General features: G+C 41.2%; 2 protein-coding genes across 2 annotated transcripts in view; one reads left to right on the top strand and one right to left on the bottom strand.

Moving 5' to 3' along the window:
* Nucleotides 1-305: 305 nt before the first annotated feature.
* LOC100981964 (small ribosomal subunit protein eS12-like) lies at nucleotides 306-837 on the bottom strand. Its single transcript, XM_034934211.3, has one exon. The coding sequence runs from the start codon at nucleotides 748-750 to the stop codon at nucleotides 352-354; it is 399 nt and encodes a 132-aa protein (XP_034790102.2). The 5' UTR covers nucleotides 751-837; the 3' UTR covers nucleotides 306-351.
* Nucleotides 838-3,480: 2,643 nt separating this feature from the next.
* The window catches only part of RNF169 (ring finger protein 169), an 87,442-nt gene continuing 65,195 nt past the window's right edge, over nucleotides 3,481-25,727 (top strand). Inside the window, exon 1 of the mRNA XM_034933378.3 lies at nucleotides 3,481-4,022. Coding sequence (XP_034789269.2) covers nucleotides 3,521-4,022 — 502 coding nt within the window. The 5' untranslated portion in view covers nucleotides 3,481-3,520. The remainder of the gene's footprint in view (nucleotides 4,023-25,727) is intronic.

Here is a 25,727-nt window from a genome sequence, read left to right on the forward strand (position 1 = left end):
GTGTGCCTTGCTCTCTGTCACCACTATTGCTTTTAGTAAGATTACTCAGCAATGGCATAGAGGAGAGAAGAGGCTGGAAATTGGAAGTTGGACTTCTACAATGTTAGTGCTGGAATGGTCCTTTGAATTTATCTATTGTAGTGGTCTTACCTAGGAGTATTCATTAGTATTCTTATGGCACTAAAAAAAAAAAAAATACACAGCCTGGTATCCCCCACCTGGGTTTCTGGGTTCACTAGATCTGAGGTGGGACCTTGATATATACAGGTGTTTCTGAGGTGTGTCCCAGGTTGAGAACTGATGACTTTCTTTTTTTTTTTTTTTTTTTTTGTGAGCCAAAGATTTATTTCTTCATTTCTTGCATTTGAAATACTCTTCGATGACATCCTTGGCCTGAGACTCCTTGCCATAGTCCTTAACTACTACACAACTGTAACCAACCACTTTACGGGGTTTCCCCTCTCTGTCAATTTTACAGAGGCCTACCCATTCTCCTAGTTTCTTGTTGTCATCAACCTTAATTAGGTTGATTTGGTGTTCAGCACAAAGGGCCTCCACCAACTTGACATACATAGGCTCATCACAGTTGGATGCAAGCACACAAAGATGGGCTTGGCGCTTGTCTAAGACTTTGGCAGCTTTGCGAATTCCACGTGCTAGGCCATCGTGGATGAGGGCGGTCTTCAGCACCTCTTGTAAAGCAGTATTAACCTCCATTACACCTCCAGCAGCAATGCCTTCCTCGGCCATGGCAGTGGGTTACGGGTGAACCTGAATCTTGAACGCACCCAAGCCTCCGCCTCCGCGTGACTCAGCGGTAGCAGGGAAAGAGCGAGAACCGATGACTTTCAATACTCTTTTTTTTTTTTTGAGATGGAGTCTTGCTGTGTCGCCCAGGCTGGAGAGCAGTGGTGCCATCTCGGCTTACTGCAACCTCCGCCTCCCGGGTTCACGCCATTCTCCTGCCTCAGCCTCCCGAGTAGCTAGGACTACAGGCGCCCGCCACCACACCCGGCTAATTTTTTGTATTTTTAGTAGAGACGGGGTTTCACCATGTTAGCCAGGATGGTCTTGGTCTCCTGACCTCGTGATCTGCCTGCCTCGGCCTCCCAGAGTGCTGGGATTACAGGCGTGAGCCACAGCACCAAGCCTTCAATACTCTTGTTTTAAAAATGAGGAGATTGAGGCCCAGAAGGAAGTTAGCTGTTTGAAATCACACAGTGAGTTAGAAGGGGCCAAGACCAACCCCAGATCTCCTGGCTTCTGGTCCAGTGCTACTGAGACCTCTTGCTTTTTCCCTCTGCTAAAGGAAATTTTCTATATTTATTTGTATCCAAGAAAGCATGCTATGTTTCTGTGGCTCAGCTCCTCCAACAGTAAACAGATTAAAAGATCCAAACCATCGAGAGTGAACAGCCTGCACAAATGGTCCCATTTCTAATGATGGTTGGCTTGATCTCTGGATCACATATCTCCTTTGTCAGAATCCGGGAAAAATGTCCTCAAGAACCTTAAGTTGGGATGGAAGTGGGCAGGACCCATGGATAAAGGATAGCCTAGCCAAGGCCATACTTCTGTGTCTGGCAGGATTCTGTCTGGGTCTCTATGCAAACAGGTCTTTGTTTTAATCACCCATTGGCCTTTCTTCAACTCTTGACTGTCCTTTAGCCATCTGGTTCTTATCTTGGGAATCCATCACCTTTTTTTCCCCCTGCTCTCTGAGTTAATCAATCACTCGGCACTGGATTGGTTTACCGCTAGCTCTGGGCAATCTCATCAAAACCCAGGGCTTCTCATGCCTTCTATTATATTATGTTGATTTTTTTTTTTTGAGACAATGTCTCGTTCTGTCGTCCAGGTTGGAATGCAGTGGTGCCATCATGGCTCACTGAAGCCTTAACCTCATGGACTCCAGTGATCTTCCTGCCTCAGCCTCCTGAGTACAGGTGAGTGCCACCATGCCCAGCTAATTTCTGTATTTTTTGTAGAGATGGGGTTTCACCATGTTGCCCAGGCTGGTCTTTAACTCCTGAGCTCAAGCGATCTGCCTGCCTCATCCTCCCAAAGTGCAGGCGTGAGCCACCGCCCCCAGCCTATGTTGCTTTTTAATTTTTCTCTCTTTACAAAACTCGTGTTATCCTATAAAGGTTTCCACTAAGAAATGCCATTTATTTAATGCTTCCCATTCTTTGCTCTGCTCCAAATCTATCCCAGGGCAAAGAAAGCAAAGAATGGGAGAACTACTGTAGCAGAACCACCTTTCCATTAGAGAGGGGTCATTCTTTCTCCTGGAATCTCTGCATCTAGAAAGAGCGCTAGCATCAAAGTCCAAGCACCTCTCCCTAGCTCAAGCAGGAGTGACACGGTCAGAGCTGGCCTATAGGAAGCAACTCGAAGAGTGTGGAGGATGGATTAGAAGAGAGGTTGGGAGAGGGGAGACAATCAATCTATAGCAGCTACTGCAGTAATCTAGATAAGAGATGATTAGACCTGAATTGGGCAGTGGGAATGGGATGAAGAGGTGGGGAAATAGTCATTTTGATAGTGGAATTGACAGGACTAAATAACTGATGGTTTGTGGGAGATAAGGAAGAAGTTCAAGATGACTAGGTTTGGAGCTTGAGTACCTGGGAGGATGGGACCTTTCATAGAATGAAGGAAATTAAGAAGAGCAGTTTTGAAAGGAGGATGGGAGACAGTGACATTAGTTTTGTACATGAGGAATGTAGGGATCTAAGAGGATGTTTCCATCAGGCAGTTGAATATGGAGGGCTGGACTCAGGAGGCCTGGGCTGCAGACAGCAATCTGGGAGCTCCCGAGGGAAGAAAATGTGGACCAGTGCAGCACGCAGAGTGAGAAGGGGACTGAGGCCTGAGCCTAGAGGAACACCCACATGGAAGCACCAAACACGGGAGACTGAGAAGGAGCCAAGGGCCTGGGAAAAAAACCAGGAAAGTGTGGTTTTACCAGCCAAGGGGGGCAGTTTCAGGAAGGGACATGGGGAGAGAGGATGAGGAGGTAGGATTGACAAGAGGCTGCTCCTTTCGGCAGTTAGTTACCACGGTGGGCCTGGTTTCAGTCACAAAGCTACCCCCATCCTTAGGAGAGAGCTCAGGCCCTCATATCAAATGAACACTAAGGCAGGTTTCTGAGTAACTCACATATTCCCCACTCACTTTCTCCTCAGTTATCAAGGCATTACAGGATAAGTACGTGTATCAAAGTTTAACATCGTTCAGAATTGCCAGTAAAGCCCCTCAGTTCCCACCTCTTTCAGTTCAGTAAGAGGAAACTGCAAGGACTTTTCGAGAGTGCGGCTGATGACCGCATATATAAAGAATAACTAATAAATATTAATGAAGTATCCCCTCTGGCCAATCAGGTCTGAGGAGAACCCTCTTTGGGCTCACAGAAGCCTCGCCCCTCATGAATATGTAGATAGCACTGCCCACCGCGCGTACTGCCCCGCCCTCCACTCTTCTCCCTCGCAACCGACTCTCCCTTCAAACGGGAAACAAGATGGCGGCTGCAGGTCCGAGTACTCGGGCCTCTTCCGCGGCGGCAGCAGCCGCTCTGAGTCGGCGGGGCCGGCGAGGCCGCTGTGACGAGACGGCGGCAGCTAAGACTGGGGCCCCAGGCCCGGCTTCTGGACCTTCGCTGTTGGTGTTGTCGCCGCCGTTGCTGCAGCCGCCGCTGCCGCCGCGGCCGGAGGAATCGGGCTGCGCCGGGTGCCTGGAGCCCCCCGGAGAAGCAGCGGCCCTGCCGTGCGGCCACTCGCTTTGCCGAGGCTGCGCCCAACGCGCCGCCGACGCGGCGGGCCCGGGTTGCCCTCGCTGCCGCGCCCGCGGCCCAGGCTGGGCCCGCCGTCGGGCCCGCGACGACGGCCAGGCCGACTCAGAGGTGCTGGGCGAGTGCGCCCGCCGCAGCCAACCCGAGCGCTGCCGCCCGCGCCGGGACGGGGGCGCGGCTGCCGCGGGGCCCAGGCCAGAGCAGGAGCCGCGTGCCGCGCCTGCGGAGCCAGGTGGAGCTTCCCCACTTCCCCTTAGGGTCTGGAGCGAGGCCGAGCGCGCCCCGGCCCGGCCTGGTGAGGGGGTGGAGAGTCCCGGGCCCTACTCGGGCGGGTGTGGAGAGTTCTCGTGGGATTAGAACCCGGGCTCTACCCAGGTGCAGTGTGTTTGTGAATTTTGAACTTCAGAGTGAAGGACAGGCACGTTGCATGCGGAGGGGCGGTGAGGGCACCCTGTGCCTTACGTAAGTCCGAAGTTTGGAGGGAAACAGAATTGTTGGAACAAGTTAGGGGCAGGTTGGAATTGGTGTGTGGGAGTGGGAGGGGCCTTGGATCAGAGAAGTGCTTGGTTTAATGTTGCATGAAGAGTTTGGGGGTCATATTGCTTGGAGAGATGTGGCTCCTGGCCTTGAAAGGGTCAGTGAAGGGTGTGGAGAATCCGGAGTTTAGGGAACAGGTTGAATTTGAGGATGTGAAGGGAGCTTTTCAGACTCGAGAGCAGAGGCGGTTGGGAGCACACTTGTGCAGTTGTTTTCATACATTTTGGAAAATGTATGCTTAGCACAGAACTTGGCACATAGTGAGGAAGCAATAAGTGACTGTCGTTTATATTTGTAATACTAGTACTACTAAGTCCAGTAGTGCCTGACAAAAAAGCTGGCTTGGGTTTAAAAGTTTTGGAAACAAAGATTGGGTGGCAGGGGCTGCTTCTATCTCCTTGGCAGTATGGGTTTCCTACTGGCTTGCTGGCAATTAAAAGTCTGTTGTAGGACTCTTGCCTTGAACTTCTTTCCCCTAACACCAGCAGCCTGCTATTCCTCGGTTCTGAGCTTTGAAATGGAAAGTGCCCTGTATAAAATAAGACTGTTATAACTTAGGATTCTTTTGGGGACACACCCAGTCAACATAACATCTGCAGCTCTGTTTGATAAAAAATGCTTACCTAGAATGAGATTTTCAAGAAACATAAATCATGAAAGGCTAGATATTTGTACCTTCTGTTTTGGGAATTCTGCCATGTGTTTTTTTGGGTAAGGAAAGAGAGGCATTGCTTGTGTATGCAAGTGCAGCTTCTAGAAACCACAGGTTCTAGAATGCACTCTGTTTTGATTCAAGCCGCCAGAGACACCTGTCACTGTCCTAGGATATTGGGCTATTTTATTCCTGGGGTTGAGGGGGACCTGCATCTTACTTTCTATGTTCCTTGTCACTCCCCTCACCTTTTTTTTTTTTTTTTTTTTTTGAGATGGAGTCTCGCACTGTCGCCCGGGCTGGAGTGTAATAGTGCGATCTCCACTCACTGCAGCCTCTGTGCACCACCCCCTCAGGTTCAAGCGATTCTCCTGCCGCAGCCTCCCGAGTAGCTGGGATTACAGGCGCCCACCACCACGCCCGGCTTTTTTGTATTTTTAGTACAGATGAGGTTTCACTGTGTTGGCCAGGCTGGTCTTGAACTCCTGACCTTGTGATCCGCCCGCCTTGGCCTCCCAAGGTTTTTTTTTTGTTTTTTTTGTTTTTTTGTTTTTTTTGAGACTGAGTCTCACTCTGTCTCCCAGGCTGGAGTGCAGTGGCCAATCTCTCAGCTGACTGCAACCTCTGCCTCCCAGGTTCAAGCGATTCTCCTGCCTCCGCCCAGTAGCTGGGACCACAGGCACGCGCCACCACGCCCTGCTAATTTTTGTAATTTTAGTAGAGACGGGGTTTCGCCATGTTGGCTAGACTGGTTTCGAACCCCTGGCGTCAAGTGATCCGCCCACCTCTGCCTCCCGAAGTGTTGGGATTACAGGCGTGAGCCACTGTGCTCAGCCCTCGTTATTCCTTTTAAGCTTCACAACATCCCTATGAGATAAGTACTTTTATTTCCATTTTATAGATGAAACTGAGGTCCAGAGAGGTTAAGTAACTTGCCTAAGGATGAAAACCCGATTCTATCCTATTCCTGCTCAAATCAGGGATGAAACGTCTTTAATTTTGTGGATGTAGTGTGATGGTTTCATATGCTACTTAATTTGCTTTATAGTCTGAGATTATGGTCACGATATAAGACAGTATTTCTCTGGTCTCCCTATTAGTACTACTGATTATATGGCCACATAGGATAGAAATTTTCATTTTGATTTCTAAGCTTGGAGACTGTTGTGAAATACCAGTTCTGAATTTGAACCATGAGAGGAAGTTTGGCTTGATGATTTGTGCAAACTTTTTCCCTTGAAGATGTTTTTGTGATAAAATTTATCAGTGATTAAGGGAAATTATCTAAAATGAGATTTCAAATTAGAATCTATTGAGTCACTTAGTATTCATTAATTACTTTATATGTTTATATGAGGACCAAAATGAAAAATGGTTTTCTTAAATGTTCTTGTTGTTGGATTGTTTTGTATATACAGTTATGTGCTTATTCAGTTGAAAAATTTTAGAATACAAAAATATTGCCAAAAGGCTTAGGAAGTATCTCTTAGCTTCAGTGGGTTGTCTGATCCTCTTGTAGTTATATACAGTATTTTTAAATTAAAATTTTTAATAGGCAGTGCATTCACAGGATTCAAACAAAAATGTAACAAAGTATACAATGAAAAGATTCCCTGTGGCCAGCCGTGGTGGCTCACCCCTGTAATCCCAGCACTTTGGGAGGCTGAGGTGGGCGGATCACAAGGTCAAGAGATGGAGACCAGTCTGGCCAACATGGTGAAACCCCGTCTCTACTAAAAATACAAAAATTAGCTGGTCATGGTGGTGTGTGCCTGTAGTCCCAGCTACTTGGGAGACTGAGGCAGGAGAATCTCTTGAACCCAGGAGGCGGAGGTTGCAGTGAGCCAAGATTGCACCGCTGCACTCTAGCCTGTTGACAGAGGGAGACTGTCTTAAAAAAAAAAAAAAAAAAAAAGGGGAAAAAAAGAAATGATTCTCTCTTACCCCCTTATTTCTCACTCCCGTCAAAGATTCTTGGGCTGGGCATGGTGGCTCATGCCTGTAAATCTGGCACTTTGGGAGGCTAAGGCGGGCGGATCACTTGAGGTCAGGAGTTCAAGACCAGCCTGGCTAACATGGTGAAACCTTGTCTCTACTAAAAATACAAAAATTAGCCAGGTGCGGTGGCGCACGCCTGTAGTTCCAGCTACTGGGGAGGCTGAGGCGGGAGACTCGCTTGAACCTGGGAGGCGTAGGCTGCAGTGAGCTGACATCATGCCACTGCACTCCAGCCTGGTGGCAGAGCAAGACTCTGTCTCAAAAAAAAAAAAAAAAGATTCTTGTTTGTTCTTCCACAGTTTATGGATCTATCTACATGAAAATTCAAGTACGCTTATTTTTTGCCATTTTTATACAAAAGGTTGTACATTATACACACTGTTCTGTAACTTGCTTTTTTTTTGGTTTAAGAATACATCATCAAAGTCCACAGCAGTATGTTGTATGGAATTTTACTGAATGGATATAGCATAATTAACCACCTATTGGTGGACATTTTGATTGTTTCCTGTCTTTTGCTATTATAAATAATTGTTTATAAAATCATTATGTAAATGCATGTGTGCATTTTTATGGAGAAGTCACCAGTAGCTTTCACCAGAATCTGAACCATTGTTTTATTTTATTAATTAATTAATTAATTAATTTATTTTTTGAGACAGAGTCTTGCTCTGTTGCCCAGGCTGGAGTGCAATGGCATGATCTCGGTTCACCGCAACCTCCGCCTCACCGGTTCAAGTGATTCTCCTGTCTCCATCTCCCGAGTAGCTGGGATTACAGGTGTGCGCCACCACGCCCGGCTAATTTTGTATTTTTAGTAGAGACGGGGTTTCTCCATGTTGATCAAGCTGGTCTCAAACTCCTGATCTCAGGTGATCCACCCGCCTCGGCCTCCCAAAGTGCTGGGATTACAGGTGGTGAGCCACCGCGCCCAGCCTTGAACCATTGTTTTAATCTATGTCTCTCATTCTACAGAAGAGAAAACTGAGGCCCAGAACAGATAAGAGAGTAAGAGTTTACATGAGTTGATAGTAGATGAAAAAGGGTCAACAGAAACAGCCTAATTCACAGTGAAATGTTCATAATAGCTTTAATAAGGAAAACTAATAATACCAGTTTTATAAATATTTACATTGTGCTTTTATGAGTGGAAACAGCAACAGGATTACTAGGTTGGCACAAAAGTAATTATGGTTTTTGCCATAACTTTCAGTGGCAAAAACAGCAATTACTTTTGTACCAGCCTAATAGCAATTTTAGTAATATTCAGAAATATATTGCTTAGTTGTATTCTCATCACATAGTTGGATCAATTGATAAAGGAAACATCAGGCCTGCTGGAAATGAAATTTTGTAGTAAATGCACTGGTATTTAAGTGACGTTCTTAATTTTTTTTTTATTTTGTTGAAGTCCAGTGCCTCTTTAGGAATTGCTTTGTGGAAAAAGTGTAAAGAGTTTGTGTTTTCTTGAAAATTTTGGTTGCACTGGTGACATTTTTGTTCTTTGCCTGCTTTTTTGGCAAGCTTTAAGGTTCAGAACCTTAAAGACCCCTGTGTACATGTTTTATATAATTCTTCTATGCATTCACGGTTTGCTTTTGGATATAGTATCAGTTTTTGTTGATTTGTGAAACTGTGTGTGTAAAGGCTACATCAGTGATCATTTCAAAATGAACTCAGTTCAACTTCATATTCTTTGAGGATCTGCAACTCGTATATATTGACATATTAAATATTTGGACCATTTTGAGCAATATTCAGGAATTATGTAATATGTGTCTACTCTGTGCCAGGTCTTTGGGAAACATTAGTGAATGAAATATTAAAGATCTCTCTCTCTCATGGAGCTTATATTCTAAATTTAGAGACATTCCTTATCTGTTGATTTAAAAAACACACTTACCATACAGGCTTACATAGGTAGATTTTGAACTATACATTGCAGCCACACTTAAGCATCATTTAAAAATGATTAATGAATTTTAAGAATTCATTTAGTCTGTTTGAAATCAAGGATGGTTATTCCAAATCATACTGCTTTTAGATTTGAAACCGAGACCTTTTTACTTTTTAGGATTCTTTTTCTTCGGCTATGGGTAATGACTGAAGAGAAGCTAGACAAAGGCTGGTGAATCTTTTAAATTGGCAGTTTAAATTTTTTTATCTTCGTGGTGTTAAAAGTGCTTTTCAGAAATTGAATAGATAGGCCAGGCGCGGTGGCTCACATCTGTAATCCCAGCACTTTGAGAAGCAGAGGTGGGTGGATCACTTGTGGCCAGGAGTTCGAGACCAGCCTGGCCAACATGGGGAAACCCTGTCTTTACTAAAAACACAAAAATTAGCCGGACGTGGTGGTGCACGCTTATGGTCCCAGCTACCCGGGAGGCTGAGGCAGGAGATTCGCTTCAACCCAGGAGGCAGAGGTTGCAGTGAGCCGAGATTGCGCCACTGCACTCCAGTCTGGGCGACAGAGCGAGACTCTCTCTGAAAAACAAACAAATAAACAAAACACGAAAATTGAATAGATAAACAATTGCATAGTGCCTCACTTATCCCTTCTCATCCCATCTCAACTTCCCTGTTCACTTAGGGTTAACATTTCTGCATTTAAAAAATTTCCCCTTTCTGTGAAAAGCAAGTAGTTCTGGTTTATTACTCAGTTGACAGACAATGTTTGCTATGTGTGCAGCCTAAATTACATTTAGGACTAATGAATAATGAAACCATGTGATTGTAGTGCAAGAGGACAGGAATTCCCTAGTCTGTAAGGATTTGTTTAAAATATGTAAAATGACTCATTTCTTTATCCTTAATGACACATATCCGAGAATTTGAGAGTGTCCTTATGTGTTATACCAATACAGGAAACATTTGCCTTGTGCTAAGATGTTTTTTAAAGCTCTTGATGAGATTACATGCACTCTACCAACTAAACAGTAATTACTATTGAAGAATAGCTCCAATGTATGAATTCAGAATTGAACAGCAGGAATTTAGGAGGTATTTGTTTATTCATATTTTCACTCCCTGTCTTCTAGTTAATCCTGAAAGAGTTGCCTACCTTGAATTAATTTGTATCTGAGTTGGCTTGAGTATATGATGTAGGATATGTTTGTTAAATTTCATTCCACTAATTCAATGAGCATTTTGAGGGGCACACATTGTGCAAGATGATGCAATAAAAAAAGATGAATAAGACATGGTATCTTTTCTTTAAGACTCCACAGTGTGGTTGGGGAAACACATACTCAAATAACAATACAACGTGTTAAGTGAGGTAAACAGACAATGCTAACAAGAGTAGAGGAATGGGCTGACTGACAATTTGCAGGAAGCCTGAGGAAGGCATTTGAATTGTATGTTGAAGAAAGAGTAGGAATTCACCAGATGAGGAAGGAGGGGATGTCCATTCCAGGTAGAAGAGCCTGCATGTAGAAAGGCTTGAAGGTGCTTGGGATGTTCAGGGACTGGCAAAAAGCTAAATATAGGTGGAGTGTGGACTGGAGTGGGGAAGTAGAGAAGAGACTGAAGTTAGATCATGAAGGCCATTGTGTATTAGGGTAAAAGAATTTTGGACTTTATCCTATAAAGCTCTTAAAGATTTTTAAGTGGTGGAATAACATAATCATACTGTGCTTTAGAAAGACAATATATATTGGTTGGAAGAGGAAAGATGTGAGTAGAAACTGGAGGTGGGGAGTCGTTAGGGGACTGTTTTAGTAGTTCAGGCAAGCGACGAAGAGGGCCTGGACTAAAGCATTGGCTGTGGCAGTGTTAACTTCAGTCATTCATTAATTTAGTAACCATTTGAGGGTCTTCTGTGTGCTAGGTCTAGGCACTAGAGCTGCAAATAGAGGTAAAGCATGGTTCTGTCCCAAAGTGTAGTTGGGAAGATTGGGATGTAAATATGCAACTGAAATGTGGTATTATAAGTATTATAATAGCTGTTATGCAAGATATAATTGTAGAAGGCAGTATAGTATATATTAATAGAGCAGGCTAATAGAGGAAAACCTGGAGACAGACTACCTGGGTTCAAATTCTAGCTTTGCTATTTATAGCTGTATGTTATTGGATACTCTCTGTGTCTTAGTTTCTTCATTTGGAAAATGGGAATAGTAATAGTATTAAAATCATAAGGTTGTTGTTAAAGACTAAATGAATTATTACAATGCTTGGTATATGAAGAGCTAGGTCAACAAATGTAAGGTATTTTCACAAAGAAGATAATCTAGTTTGGATGGGTCAGGAATGGCTTCAGTGAATGCCAGACATTTGACCATCAGTATTCATTAGGTGGATGAGGTCAGAATAAAGATGAGAGAGGGAAATAGTACATTTAAAGGCATAGGAACATGAAACAAGGAGCGTTCTAGGGATTGTAAACAGGAGTGGTTAGAGTATAGAGTGCATGTGGGAGAGTGGAAGCATGTGGGACTGCAGAAATTGGCAGTTGCTGAATAATAGTGGACTTTGAGTGCCATGCTGAGGAATGAGGATCCACTGAGGAGTTTCAAAGAGGAATTCATCTTTGAACTTTAGAGAGATCACTCCCATGGGATTGTTGTAGCAAATAGATTGGAGAGCCCAAATTCTCTTTTTAGCAAGATGGCTAAAACTGACACAAATACTCAGAAAAACTGCATAATAAAGAACGACAATTCTTTTAAATGCATCTTTGAATATACAGGAAAGATAGGAAAATCTCCAGTTTCCAAAAACAAAAATGGAACTACAAACCAAAACTGTAAGCCCAAAAGCTGCATAATAAAGAACGACAGTTCTTTTAAATGCATTCTTGAATATACAGGAAAGATAGGAAAATCTCGTTTCCATAAACAAAAATGGAACTACAGACCAAAACTGTAAGCCCTTGAACCTATGCTGTATTGCCCTGGAGCAGAGTGAGGAGTGTAGAGATGGGTTATTTCAGGTGTTCTCTTCCTAGCAGGTTGAGTTTTACCATATGCAAAAAGGAATCAGAACTAAGATTTCTGCATAAAGTTGAGATTTTTGATGTGCTGCACTCTAGGTGAAAGGGTAGGCTAGAAAAAAAAATCTTCCCTATTACACAAGGAGACAACAAGAAATCTTGTCTTGATTTGCTTGAGCTCTATGCAAAGAGAAAATGAAAAAAGTTTGCCTGAGAAATTGAAGCACAAGATCTATACTTTGCTTACATTTGGGAACTGGGTTTATATTATATGGCTCAGAAATTAATATACAAACAGGCTTCAAGCTAGTGAGACAGGAAAAGACTCTGAGAGGTACGTCCATACCTTAGACCTCAAGGGATTCTTACAGAAGAAACAAGCCCAACTGAAGATGAATTTATGATTAAAAATGACACATGAGGAAATGGCTTTGTACCACAAATGAGAGTCAGCAGATAGAACAAGCAGGAGGATTATAGCTCCAAGAACTCGGATAAGAGAGTGACAATTTGAGAGAGAATTTAAATTAGCATATTTTAAGTGGCTAAAGACTTTAAAGAATTGACATCCCAAGAAATGAATAAAGCATTATGAAACAGACACATTTGAAAAAGAATGAAACATAATGAAAAATGTCATTGAGGTTAAAAATCTCAGTAAATAAGTTAAACAATAGTTTACACAGATGAAGAGAGATTAGCAAGGTGGGACATAGACATGAAGAAATTCTCAAGAATACAAATAAAGCAAAATATGAAAGAAGGCGAAGAAAAAGGAAAAGGACAAATCAAGAAGATCCAACATGTAATAGTACTTCCAGGAGAAAAAAAAATGTGGAGGAGATGTGGAATTTGAAGAGAAGATGACTTGAGAATTTTTTAGAATTAGTGAAAAGTCCTGAATCCTTAGGTTCGAGGCTCATGAGGCCCTAGCAAGAGGTTTTTTGTTTTTGTTTTGAGACGAGGTCTTGCTCTGTAGCTCAGGCTTGAGTACAATGGTGTGATCATAGCTTGCTGCAGCCTTGAACTCCCAGGCTCAAGTGATCCTCCCACCTTGGCCTCCCAAAGTGTTGGCATTACAAGCGTGAGCCACTGCACCTGGTACCTAGCAAGAATTAACAACAGAAAAGCAGCAACAAAACCCCACAACTAAACACATGGCAGTGGAACTTCAGAACACCAAAGACTATTAAGTATAACCAAAAAGGAAAGACAAGAGGAGCAATAATCAGACTGAGAGCATATATCTTTTAACCTACAAGAGAGACCAGAAGAAAACTGAATAATTTCTTCAGCCTTGAGAGAGATCTGAATTTCATACTCAGGTGAGTTATTCAAGAGTAAGGGCGCTGGGTGCGGTAGCGCACGCCTATAGTCCCGGCACTTTGGGAGGCCGAGGTGGGCGGATCGCTCAAGGTCAGGAGTTCAAGACCAGCCTGACTAACATGTTGAAACCCTGTCTCTACTAAATACAAAAAATTAGCCGGGTGTGGTGGCGCATGCCTCTAATCATTGGGAGTCTGAGGCAGGAGAATCGCTGAACCCAGGAGGCGGTGAGCCAAAATCCTACCATTGCACTCCAGCCTGGGCAACCATGAGCAAAACTCCATCTCAAAAGAAGAAAAAAGTAAGGGCAAAAATAAAAATATTTTCAGACAGGAAAAAGAGAATTTACCACAGTGTTTCTAAAAGAACTTACTGTAAACCTAAAGCATATAGTGCAGGAAGAAAGAAATGTAACTTAGGGGAGAAAGTAGGATATAAGAAGTTGTGATGAAGAAAGAAGTCAGTAGGTAGACTAAGCCAATGTTGACTGTATAAAACAAAATAATTATCACTGATTTGTAGGGGCTAAAACCAAGGTAAAACTAAAATACTAGGCAAAGATAAAATGTAAGCGGGGAGAAAAGTGATTCTCATTACAGATTTCTAAAGTTCTGTCTATACGTAACGTAGTTCAATAGGAAGACAGAGATATTGATCAACTTAAGCCTTTAAGTCAGATGCACATTAAACATTTACAGGTAGACTGGACACGGTGGTTCATGCCTAATCTTAGCACTTTGGGAGGCCGAGGTGGGAGGATCATTTGAGTCCAGGAGTTCGAGACCAGCCTGGGCAAAAAAATGAGACCCTGTCTCTACTAAAAATCAAGTTAGCCAGATGTGGTGGTGTGCGCCTGTGGTCCCAGCAATACAGGAGGCTGAGGCAGGAGGACTGCCTGAGCCCAGGAGGTCAAGACTGCAGTAAGCTGTGTTCGTGCCACTGTTCTCCAACCTAGGTGACAGAGCGAGATCCTGTCTCAACGAATGGGGTTAATCCTGAAAAGAAATACAGTATATAACTTGATCTCTACACATATGTAGAACCATACACTTAAATTGGAGAACATGCATCCTTTTTAAACAAATATGCAACATTTACGTAATTTTCCTAGATTCATTTAGGCACAAAGGAAGTTTCGACAAATATGAAAGATATATAAGCTATCTTATCTGACCGTAGTATAATAAAATTAGAAATTAATAGTGAAAATATAACCAATTCCCCCTCCAATCCATGTTTGGAAATTGAAAAAAACAAAATTTAAATAACATGTGGGTAAAGAACAAAACCAGCCGGGTGCGGTGGCTCACGCCTGCAATCCCGGCACTTTGGGAGGCCAAGGCGGGTGGATCACCTGAGGTCAGGAGTTTGAAACCAGCCTGGCCAACATGGTGAAACCCCATCTCTACTAAAAATACAAAAAATTAGCCAAGTGTGGTGGCGGGTGCCTGTAATCCCAGCTACTTGGGAGGCTGAGGCAGGAGAATCGCTTGAACCCAGGATGTGGAGGTTACAGTGAGCTGAGATCGCGCCATTGCACTCCAGCCTGGGCAACAACCGCAGCCTGGGCAACATCTCAAAACAAAAACAAAAACAAAAACAAAAAAACCCCAAACCAAGTGGTCAACTGAAGAAGTTAAAAAAAGTAACAGCAGATTAAACCCAAAGGAAGTAGAAGATAGGAAAGAATAAAGAGCAGAAATTAATGGAATAGAAAACAAAAGAATTAGCAAGGCCAAAATCTAATTCATTGAAAAGATTAAGATCTATAACCCTAACCTCTGGCAAGATTGATCAAAGAAAAGGCATAAATATTAGGAATGAAAAAATACAACTACAGATATAATGAAGATTTAAAAAAACCTATAAATATAGAATATGGAAAACTTTCTGCCCATGAATTTGAAAAATTGGATAAAATAGTTTTGTGGAAAAGTATAACATGGCAGCTGACTCAAGAAGAAATAGAAAGTATGACTAGAAATGTAACTAATTAGCAAAGAGTAAAATCTCCCCACAAAGCAATACCACCGCGTGGACACAATGAGCAAAATGCAGAATATGGGAAAACTGTGGGACAAATGGCCTACTTTCTTCCACAAATAAATTAGGAAAAAAGCAACAGAGGGGTGATTCATGGATTAAAAGATACAATCAGTTTAAGTGTATGAACTTACTTGGATCCTGATTTGAAAAAACTATATGAAAACATTTGATGAGAATTTGAATGCTGGCTGGATATTTGTTGGTATTAAAGACTTATATTTTTAGTGTGACAATAGTTTTCTGGTTATATATTTTAAAATAATCCTCTTAGATGTTAAAAATATTTATAGCTAAGATGATATGATGTCTGGGATTTGCTTCAAAATAACTTCAAATTTGTTCCAGGAGATAGGGAGCAGGTATTGATTAGGGGAGGATAGAAAATAAGATTGCTAATGATTGATTGCTGAAGCTGGATGATCTGTGGTAGTTCATTATACTGGTTTCTCTAATAATATATTTGAAACTTTTCCATAAAAAAAGCAAGAAGAAATTCTGTCCATTGAAGAAGTACCAGGCACAGATGGTTTTATGGGTTACCCAAATATTGAAGGATGGATGGTTCCAGGGAAGAAATAAAATGTTTCCAGACTTGTTTTGGGGGCTTTTACAACTTGATAACAAAATCACACAAGTTAACAAAATCACACAAGAACTGTATGAGAAAGGAAAAGTACAGGCCACTCTCATGAACACAGATTTTTATTTTTTATCTTTTTATTTCTTTTTTTCTATTTTTTGTGGAGATGGGGGTCTCACTGTATTGCCCAGGCTGGTCTTAACTTCTGACCTCAAGCAATTCTCCTGCCTCTGCTTCCCAAAGTGCTGGGATTACAGGCGTGAATCACCACACCTGGCATGAACATAGATTTTTAAAATCTCAGGTGAAACACAGACTGAATCGAGTAGTATATTTTTAAAAAATCACAACCAAGTAGCAGTTATTCAAAGAATAGGAGTTTGGCTTAACATTAAGAATCTAATGTAGTTCCCCATATTAATAAACTAAAGGAGAGTAAAACTATATGGTCATTGCAATAGATGGCTTAAAAAAGCATTTGACAAAATTTATTTATTATTTAAAAAAAAACTAGAACATGTGGAATAGGAGAAAGTTTCTTTTTTTATTTTTATTTTTTTTGAGACAGAGTCTCACTCTGTCACCCAGACTGGAGTTCAGTGGCGTGATTTTGGCTCACTGCAACCTCCACCTGCCAGGTTCAAGCCTCCCGAGTAGCTGGGACTACAGGCACGGGCCACCACGTCTGGATAATTCTTTTTTATTTTTATTTTTATTTATTTTTTGAGATGGAGTCTCGCTCTGTCGCCCAGGCTGGAGTGCAGTGGCGTGATCTTGGCTCACTGCAACCTCCGCCTCCTGGGTTCACGCCATTCTCCTGCCTCAGCCTCCCGAATAGCTTGGACTACAGGTGCCCGCCACAATACTTGGCTAATTTTTTGTATTTTTTTTTTTTTTAGTAGAGACAGGGTTTCACCGTGTTAGCCAGGATGGTCTCAATCTCCTGACCTCGTGATCTGCCCACTTCGGCCTCCCAATTCTTTTTTATTTTTTAAAAATAGAGATGGGGTTTCACTATGTTGCCAGGGCAGGTCTTGAATTCCTGGCTTCAGGATATCCCCCTGCCTTGGCCTGTCCAAGGTGTTGAGATTACAGGTGTGAGCCACTGTGCCCAGCCACTGTCTTTGCTTTTAAAGTGGAATTTATCAATAAGGATGATTAGTGGCCAAGAATAGTCAAGACCATTTTGAAGAACACGATGGGTGGATTTGCTTTCTCAAATATCAAGCTGTTTAAAGCCATGTTAATTAAGACAGTGAGGTATTGGTATCAGGGTGGTTGCATAATTAATGTTAAAATTAAAGAGCATAGAAACATGCCCTCATATATTTAAATTTGATGGATAATGAGTGGCCATTACAAATCACTAGGTAAAGGTGTCATTTTTACTTTTCATGGGTGGTTAGCTAACCTTAGAGAAAACAAGAAAAAAATAGATCTTTAGCACCATATACAAAAAATTATTTGTAGAGCCAGGCATGGTGGCTCACGCCTGTAATCCCAGCACTTCAGGAGGCTGAGGTGGGCGGATCACTCAAGGTCAGGAGTTTGCAACCAGCCTGGCCAACATGGGGAAACCCTGTCTCTACTAAAAATACAAAAATTAGCCAGGCGTGATGGCGCATGCCTGTAGTCCCAGCTACTCAGGAGGCTGAGACAGGAGATTCGCTTTAACCTGGGAAGCGGTGGCTGTAGTGAGCTGAGATCACACCACTGCATTGCAGTCTGGGTGACAGAGCTAGACTCTGTCTTAAAAAAAAAAAAAAAAAAGGTTGTAAATGGATTAAAGGTCAAACTGTAAAACTTAGAAAATGCTAGGACTATCTCTATGAAAATGGAATAGAGAAGGGCTTTCAAACAAACAAAAAATGTAAAGATTGATAATTTGACCACATTAAAGTTAAAAATTGGGCCAGGCATGGTGGCTCATGCCTATAATCCCAGGACTTTGGGAGGTTGAGGTGAGAGGATTGCTTGAGGCCAGGAGTTCAACACCAGCCTGGGCAACATAGGGAGACCTTGTCTCTACAAAAAAATATAAAAATTTAGGCAGGCATGGTGGGGTGTGCCTGTAGACCCAGCTATTCAGGAGGCTGAGGTGGAAGAATACTTTGAGTCCAGGAGTTTCGGGCTGCAGTGAGTGCTCTAGCCTGGGTGACAGAAGCGAGACCCTGCCTCAAAAGAAACAAAACAAAACAAACACACCAGAAACAGAAAAAGAGATTAAGTAAGAAGACCAACCAGAGGCTGGGAGAAGATAGTTGCAGTGAAATAACTGACAAAAGATTGATATCCAACATATATGAACTACAAATCATTATGATGACAGATAGCTTATTAGAAAAATGGTGAGAAGATTTGAATAGGCATTTCATAGAAGAAGGAAACTGAAAGTCTGGTAAACATCTGGAATGATATGCAACAGCATTAGCAATCAGGGAAATGCAAATTAAACCAGTGATACGCCATCACACTGCTATAATTTGTAATTGATTAATTATAAATAATGAGCACCTATATACTGCTGGAGGAGTATAAGTTGCCATACAACCACGTTGGAGAGCAGTTTGGCCATATCTAGTAAGGTTGAAGAGATAGATTCCTTGCTATGCAGAGATTCCATTAATAGGTGTGTGCCATGGTGAAACTCTTGTGTACATATGCACACACACAATGATGCTCACATTACAGCACTGTAGTACTAGAAAATGTAGTAACAGTTGTCTTTGATAGGAGAAGGGATAAATTAGTTTCTACAGCTGTTAGAATGAATGAACTGGGTATGTATCAACATGGATAAATCTGGAAAAAATACTTGCAAAAGGAAAAGTTGCAAAAGAATATCCTTTGATGCCATTTATATAAGTAAAAGTACGGAAGATAGGAGTCATTTCAATAGCTTGAGTGAGAAATGAAGAAACAATCAGCCAATGTAGACTCTACTCTCCTTGTACCCCCCAACAAGGTCTCCCTCTGACATCCAGGCTGGAGTTCAGTGATGAAATCATGGCACACTACAGCCTCTACTTTTCAGGCTGAAGCGATCCTCCCACCTCCAAAGTAACTGGGACTACAGGCATGTGCCACCATGCCCAACTAATTTTTTGTATTTTTAGTACTATACAGGGTCTCACCATGTTGCCCAGGTTGGTCTTGAACTCCTGGGTTCAAGCAATCCTCCTGCCTCAGTCTCTCAAAGTGCTGGGATTACAGGTGTGAGCCACCATACCTGGCTTTAGACTACTGCTTCACAGTTTGATAATGAAAGGAAGGAAATAGAGTCATGAAAAAGGGAAAGTACAATTGTAAGAACCAAGAGCAGAACAGATTTTACTCAGAATTTGAGTTCAGGGTGCTCTTGGAGAGCCCATTCCTGGGCCTTGGGCAGAACTTGAGAGTCTAAGCGATAGCCATCATATTTCTTTTTTGATGTATACTGCAGGAACAGTAAGCTGCCAGTTTGCTTATAAATTGCCACTAGCTTTTCAAGGGGCTGGAAATATTTATCTCATCTTGGTAGAAAGCAGGTTATGGATATAAGAATTATAATTCATAGGAGAAGGCAGAGGCCAGGCTTAGTATTACTGAGGCCATTTGTTCATTTTAGCTGTAGATATGAAAGATATCCCCCAAACTGTTAAATTGTGGGGATACATGGTTACTGACATCTAAACATATCTACCAGTAGCTCTTTATTTTTTTCAAAATAATGGCTCGCAGTTCCTCCATGAATAATGTACATAAGTATGTTTATTTCCTGTGTTACACAGTACTTGGCATACGTTTAGCCTCTTGGCTAGTGTGTTTTCATTAGATAAATGACTAGGAAGAACAGAATTCTATAATAAATGAATTAAATCAGTATGTTTTCACCTTACAGTTGCAGGTTTCTCTTACCCATTGTTTCTTCCTGTTTTTGCACGTTACCACGTGCATTTTTCGTTTTGTTTTGTTTTTGTTTTTTTTGAGATGGAGTCTTGCTCTGTTGCTTAGGCTGGAGTGCAGTGGCACGATCTCAGCTCACTACAACCTCTGCCTCCTGGGTTCAAGGGATTCTCCTGCCTCAGCCTCCCGAGTAGCTGGGATTACAGGCCAGTGCCCCCATGTCTGGCTAATTTTTTTTATTTTTAGTAGAGACAGGGTTTCACCGTGTTGGCCAGGCTGGTCCCGAACTCTTGACCTCAGGTGATCCCCCCCACCTCGACCTCTCAAAGTGCTGGGATTACAGGCGTGAACCACCGTGCCTGGCCTCCATGTGCATTTTTGATACTTAGTCATACTAACATTAAGGTTACTGGTTGGGGAAATACTAGTTGTAGTAATTTTTTTTGCCATCACTTAAAGTAGATTTGGGCTAGTTCTATATAGTCTTGGACTTGGCTTGCTTTTGAGTCTTTGGCTCTGTCTACTACCGATTGAACATCCCTAATTGAAAATCTGAAATCGAAAATGTGCCAAAAATCTGAAACTATAAGTGCTGACATGACATGACAAGTGGAAAATTCTACATGTAAGTACTTAACACAGACTTTGTTTTATGCACAAAACTATTTTAATTATTAACTGGTCACTATTATGGCTTGTGCCTGTAATCCCAGCTACTCTGGAGGCTGAGGTGGGATGATCACTTGAGGCCAGGAGTTCAATACCAGCCTGGGCAATATAAGGAGACCCTTGTCTCTACAAAAGTAAAAAAATTAGCCAGGTATGTTGGTGCACACCTATAGTCCCAGCTACTCAGGAGGCTGAGGTGGGAGGATTGCTTGAGCCCAGGAGTTTGGGGCTGCAGAGAGCTATGATTGCATCACTAAACTCTAACCTGGGTGACAGGGCAAGACTTTGTCTCTAAAAAAAATAAAATATACAAAATTACCTCCAGGCTGTGTATATAAGGTATATATGGTACATAAATGGGCTGGGCATGGTGGCTCATGCCTATGATCCCAATACTTTGGGAGGCCGAGGTAGGAGGATTGCTTGAGGCCAGGGGTTCGAGACCAGCTTGGACAACATCAAGACCTTCTCTCTATAAAATAATTTAAAACAAAAAACATAAATCAATTTCGTATTTAGACTTGGTTTCCATCCTTAAGATAATTCATTATGTATATACAAATACTAAAAAATCCAAAGACAGTCCGAAACACTGATGGTCCCCAACATTTCAGATAAGGGATACTCATTCTGTATTCAGCATTGTGGAAAATGCTTTGATGTATAAACTAGTCTGGAAAATATAGAAAGTTTTAACTTTCTTGATGTAATTTGAATTAGTTCTATGAATGATTCCTTTGCCTGATCTAAGGGAAAAATTGGTCTTTTTTAAAAAATCACTTTTATTTATGCAGGTCATGTATTTCAGGGAAGGGGAGTGAATTTGAAATCAGAAAATCTGGATTTGAATCTCAGTTCTGCCACCTTTGTCTCATTGACCGTGACAAAGCTGCTTAATTAACGTCCTTGAGAGGTTTCTGTTTTCTGGTCTGTAAAAAGTAAATACTACAACCACACAGGCTTATTATAAGGCTTAAATAATAATATGTGTGGAAACCCCTAGCACAGTACTTGGCACTTAATCCTTCAGTAAATGTTAATTTACTACTAGGGATGCTGGGTTTTTTTTTGTTTTTTTTTTTTTACTTTTATGTATTGAGCTGTGCTGGGCCCTATACTGTAAAGCTCTTTTTTACCCTGTGAGTTGCATAGCCAACTGCCTGGTTTAAATTCTGCTCCCTCAGTTACTTAGCTATTTTTGACCTTGAGTAGAGCGTTTAGCTTTTCTGAGCCTCAGCTTCCATATTTGTAAGTGGAGATAATAATGGTAACAGCCTCAAAGGATTGTTGTAAAGTTTAAATAGGATAATCAATATTGTTTCATAGTGATATTTAAACAGTAAAATCAGATTAATGGGATAAGATTAGCATTTTTTTAAAGGAATAGAATAGATATTAGCATAATGAACCATTTGTTTCAGTTTTACATGTGTTTGATCATGAACTGGGGAGTGATGTAAAATGTATTTCTTACTGTGGATTGTATTAAAAGTTCCAAAGCTATTGGCTAGGTACTAATAGTCCATAGTATGTCATCAATAAATGTTAGTGACAATAGAAATATTTAATCTGTAATGGAGATGTACTGTCAAAACAGATATATATTGGTTTAGGAATCCAGTCATACAAATATTTTATCACATTTGCTAGTGAAAAAGTACTTGTATTTTGTACTTTCTAAGAACTTAAACTGAGCTTTTGGTGACTAGGAGATTTGTCCTGAAATGCTGAGACCTGGGGTAGGATTTGGGGAGGATTACGATTTGCCGAGACCTGGGGTAGGATTGGCCTGGATTTCCATGGTGCTGCAATATCTGGCATATAGTAGGTTCATAAATATTTGTGCGATAAATGACTTTATTGTAGCCTCAATTCAGAATTTCTCAACTAGTCAATCTTTAACACCAATCTGATCAATTCATGGACTGAGATTTACTGTTCTGTTGCATTTCTTTCTCTAATACCTCTCTAAAGCCTCTTATATGTGTTTATCAGCTTAGATGACTTGATTATAGCATTTAGGATAATATAAGATAAGATGATAATTGTATAGTATAAGCTAAATACGAATGAAAGGAGGGAGAAAGATGGTCATTTGTGCAAATGCACCACCAGGCCAGTTTTCTTTTTGAGCTTGCCTGGATGTTTCACCTACTGAATCCCAGGCACAATAATATTCTTACATGTTTACTTTTCTGATGAGGTCAGAAGGGTTGTAAAATGCCTGCAGGATAGATGAAATTTTTCACTAAATACTTCAGTATGAAAACATTTTGCATCATAAATAGTATTCTGGAAAGGAGACAGGATTGGAAGTTAGTGGATCTGAGTTTGCATACTGGTATTCTACTACTCAGTAGCTGTGTGGCTTTGGGCAAGCGTCTTAAACTCTGTGCCTAAATTTCTTCTTTTTTAGTATGAGGATAATAGCTATTTTGCAGAGTTGTGAGGATTAAATGAAATGATATGTGTAAACTGCTTATAGAAAGTAAATACCTAATAAATATTAGCTGTTATTATATGCAGTCATTCATTTTGTACCCCCTCATGGAGCACATACCACATATTTGTGCCAAGCACTCTGCCAGGTGCTAGGGATACAAAGATGAGTAAGACACAAACCTTTGTGAAAGAATGTTAAGCTAAAGCTGTCCAGGTGCAGTGGCTCATGCCTGTAATCCCAGCACTTTGGGAGGCCGAGGCAGGCAGATCACTTGAGGCCAGGAGTTCGAGACCAGCCTGGCCAACATGGTGAAACCCTGTCTCTGCTAAAAACACACACACACAAATTAGCCAGGCATGGTGGCACATGCCTGTAATCCCGGCTACTCAGGAGGCTGAGGCAGCAGAATCGCTTGAACCCAGGAGGTTGAGGCTGCAGTGAGCCGAGATGACACTACTGCAGTCCAGCCTGGATGACAGAGTGAGACCCTGTTTCAAAAAAAAAACCCAAAAAAACAAGAAACAAACAAACAAAAACCTGAAGCTGAGCCAGTTTATCCCAGATTGATAACTTAAATAAGGCTAGTATTAGATATTTTAATTTTAAAGATCCCTAGTTTTTAGGCTAAGTAAAGATTCTGTTTGTATATCAGATTCAACTTACCCATTGAACTCTTTTGTGCTTATATTGTATACCTACGTAGCCTGGGGTACCTTGGAAGTCTTTCTTGGTGACTTTATTAAGAGCAGTTTTGGTAGTGTGGTAGGACAAAGAAAAGGTCCTAATAGAGTGGGTTAAGGTGAGAATTAGAAATGAGAAAGCCAGGCCAGGTGTAGTGGCTCATGCCTGTAATCCTAGCACTTTGGGATGCCGAGGTGGGCGGATCACTTGAGGTCGGGAGTTTGAGACCATCCTGGCCAACATGATGAAACCCCATCTCTACTAAAAAATACAAACAAAATTAGCCAGGCATGGTGGCACATGCCTGTAATCCTAGCTACTTGAGAGACTGAGGTGGGAGGATTGCTTGAACCTGGGAGGCAGAGGTTGCAGTGAGCCGACAGAGGGAGACTCCATCTCAAGACTGGGTGACAGAGACTGGACGACAGAGTGAGACTCCATCTCAAACAAAAAATAAATGAGAAAGCGGAAACAGTGAATATAACATTTAGACAATTCTTTGGAGGAATTTGCAGTAATGGGGGCAGATAAATGGGTCAGTACCTACAGCCGGGACAAGAGCCCAAGAATGTTTTCTTTTCAAGATAGATGATATCAAGTCATGTTTGTATTTTAGATTTGTATATTATCATAGTAGAGAGGAAGAAATTGATGGTGCTGGAGAGAATGGAGGAAATGGAATGAGCTAAGTCAATGAAGAGGTAAAGGAAGATGAGGTCTGAACACCTGTGGAGGTATTGATCTTACACATTAATAGGGATGTTTCTCCCATTCTGATTACTTTGTACTCCCTGCTCTCTATTTTTGGACAATTTTTATTTTTCTTTTTTTTGTTCTAGTCAAAGAGGAATATTTTTGGATAATTTTAATTGTTTGAAAGTTTTCTTTTTTAGTGAATCAAAATCTGCTTCCCTAGTTTCAGTATTCAAGTATTTAGAGACCATGATTACTTGTAAGTTTTTAGATTAAACTTGTCATATTCATCTCTCTGTTCTGTTTTTTTTTTTTCCTTCCCCAAGATTCTGGTCATACCATACTACTCAGAGTTCTTGGAATATCGTAAGCTTTTTGAAGCCTTTCTGATATTCCTCACCAATGATTATTCTGCCTGGAATATTCTTCCCTCTTATCTACCTGGCAAATTTATACTCATCCTTCAAGACCCAAATGAAACATAAGTGCTCGGTAAAATGTTTTCTCACTCAAATGTGAGTTGATTATTCCTTCATTTTTGCCACCATTTGATCGTGTGAATCCCTCATTTCACTGGATTAAAGTTATTTATTTATATGTCTGTCTCTGGCACTATACTGAGCTCTTTGAGGTCAGGGATTATGTCTTTATGTATTCAGCACTTAATATGTTATCTGGAATGTCTTAGACGCTCAGTAAATATTTAATGAAGGAAAAATTCCTAAAAAGCTGGAAAGTTTTTCTTTATATGTCATGATTCCTTAACCATTCTAGTCATCTTTAAATATGCCACTCAGAAAACCTGATACTTTATAGCCTGACCAGAGCCAAGTATAATATGACTTACTGTCTTCCCATCTGAGCGCTAAATTCTTATTAATGATGCCAAAAGTTGTATTGGCAGGCAAAACAAAAATTGCTCTTTTTTATTTTTTGCATGAACTTCCATTATGCCAGTCTTTTTCCTTACATGTATGTACAACTAAATTTTTAAGCCCCAAGACAACTGATGTTCAATTTTGGTGTTTATGGACTTATTTTCCCTTCCTTCTGTTTTGCCATTTCTCTTGTAATTTTCTAGTGTTTCGTTCTATAAAACTATTATAATGCAACCTCAAAAGATTGGACGCTATTAAAGTTGATGATAATGAGACTTTGACTTTAATAAATTCACCTTTGCCTTAATTATAAAGAAAAACTTCACAAAATTCAGCTACCTTCAGAAAACGAATTCTTTAAAAGACCATAGTGCAAAATGATGCTGTCATGAATCTCATTGGTTCATTCAGCCAAAAAAAAAAAAAAAAAATTTAAGCCATTGTTTGACACTGAGACACATACCTAGAGATCATCCCTAACTTCAAGTTAGGAAGTCAGAGGCAAAGTAAAGTAATTATAACACAAGTAGTAAATGTTACTGCAATTGAGATAAGTGCAGAATGCCATGAGGGCCTACAGGAAGCTAATGTAATTCTCTCTGGGTTAGTGGGAAAA

Source organism: Pan paniscus, chromosome 9, assembly GCF_029289425.2.
Source record: "Pan paniscus chromosome 9, NHGRI_mPanPan1-v2.0_pri, whole genome shotgun sequence".
NCBI lineage: Eukaryota > Metazoa > Chordata > Mammalia > Primates > Hominidae > Pan > Pan paniscus.

Excerpts from the sequence above, each read along its gene's own strand:
- LOC100981964 (XM_034934211.3), bottom strand. The coding sequence starts at position 750 with ATGGCCGAGGAAGGCATTGCTGCTGGAGGTGTAATGGAGGTTAATACT.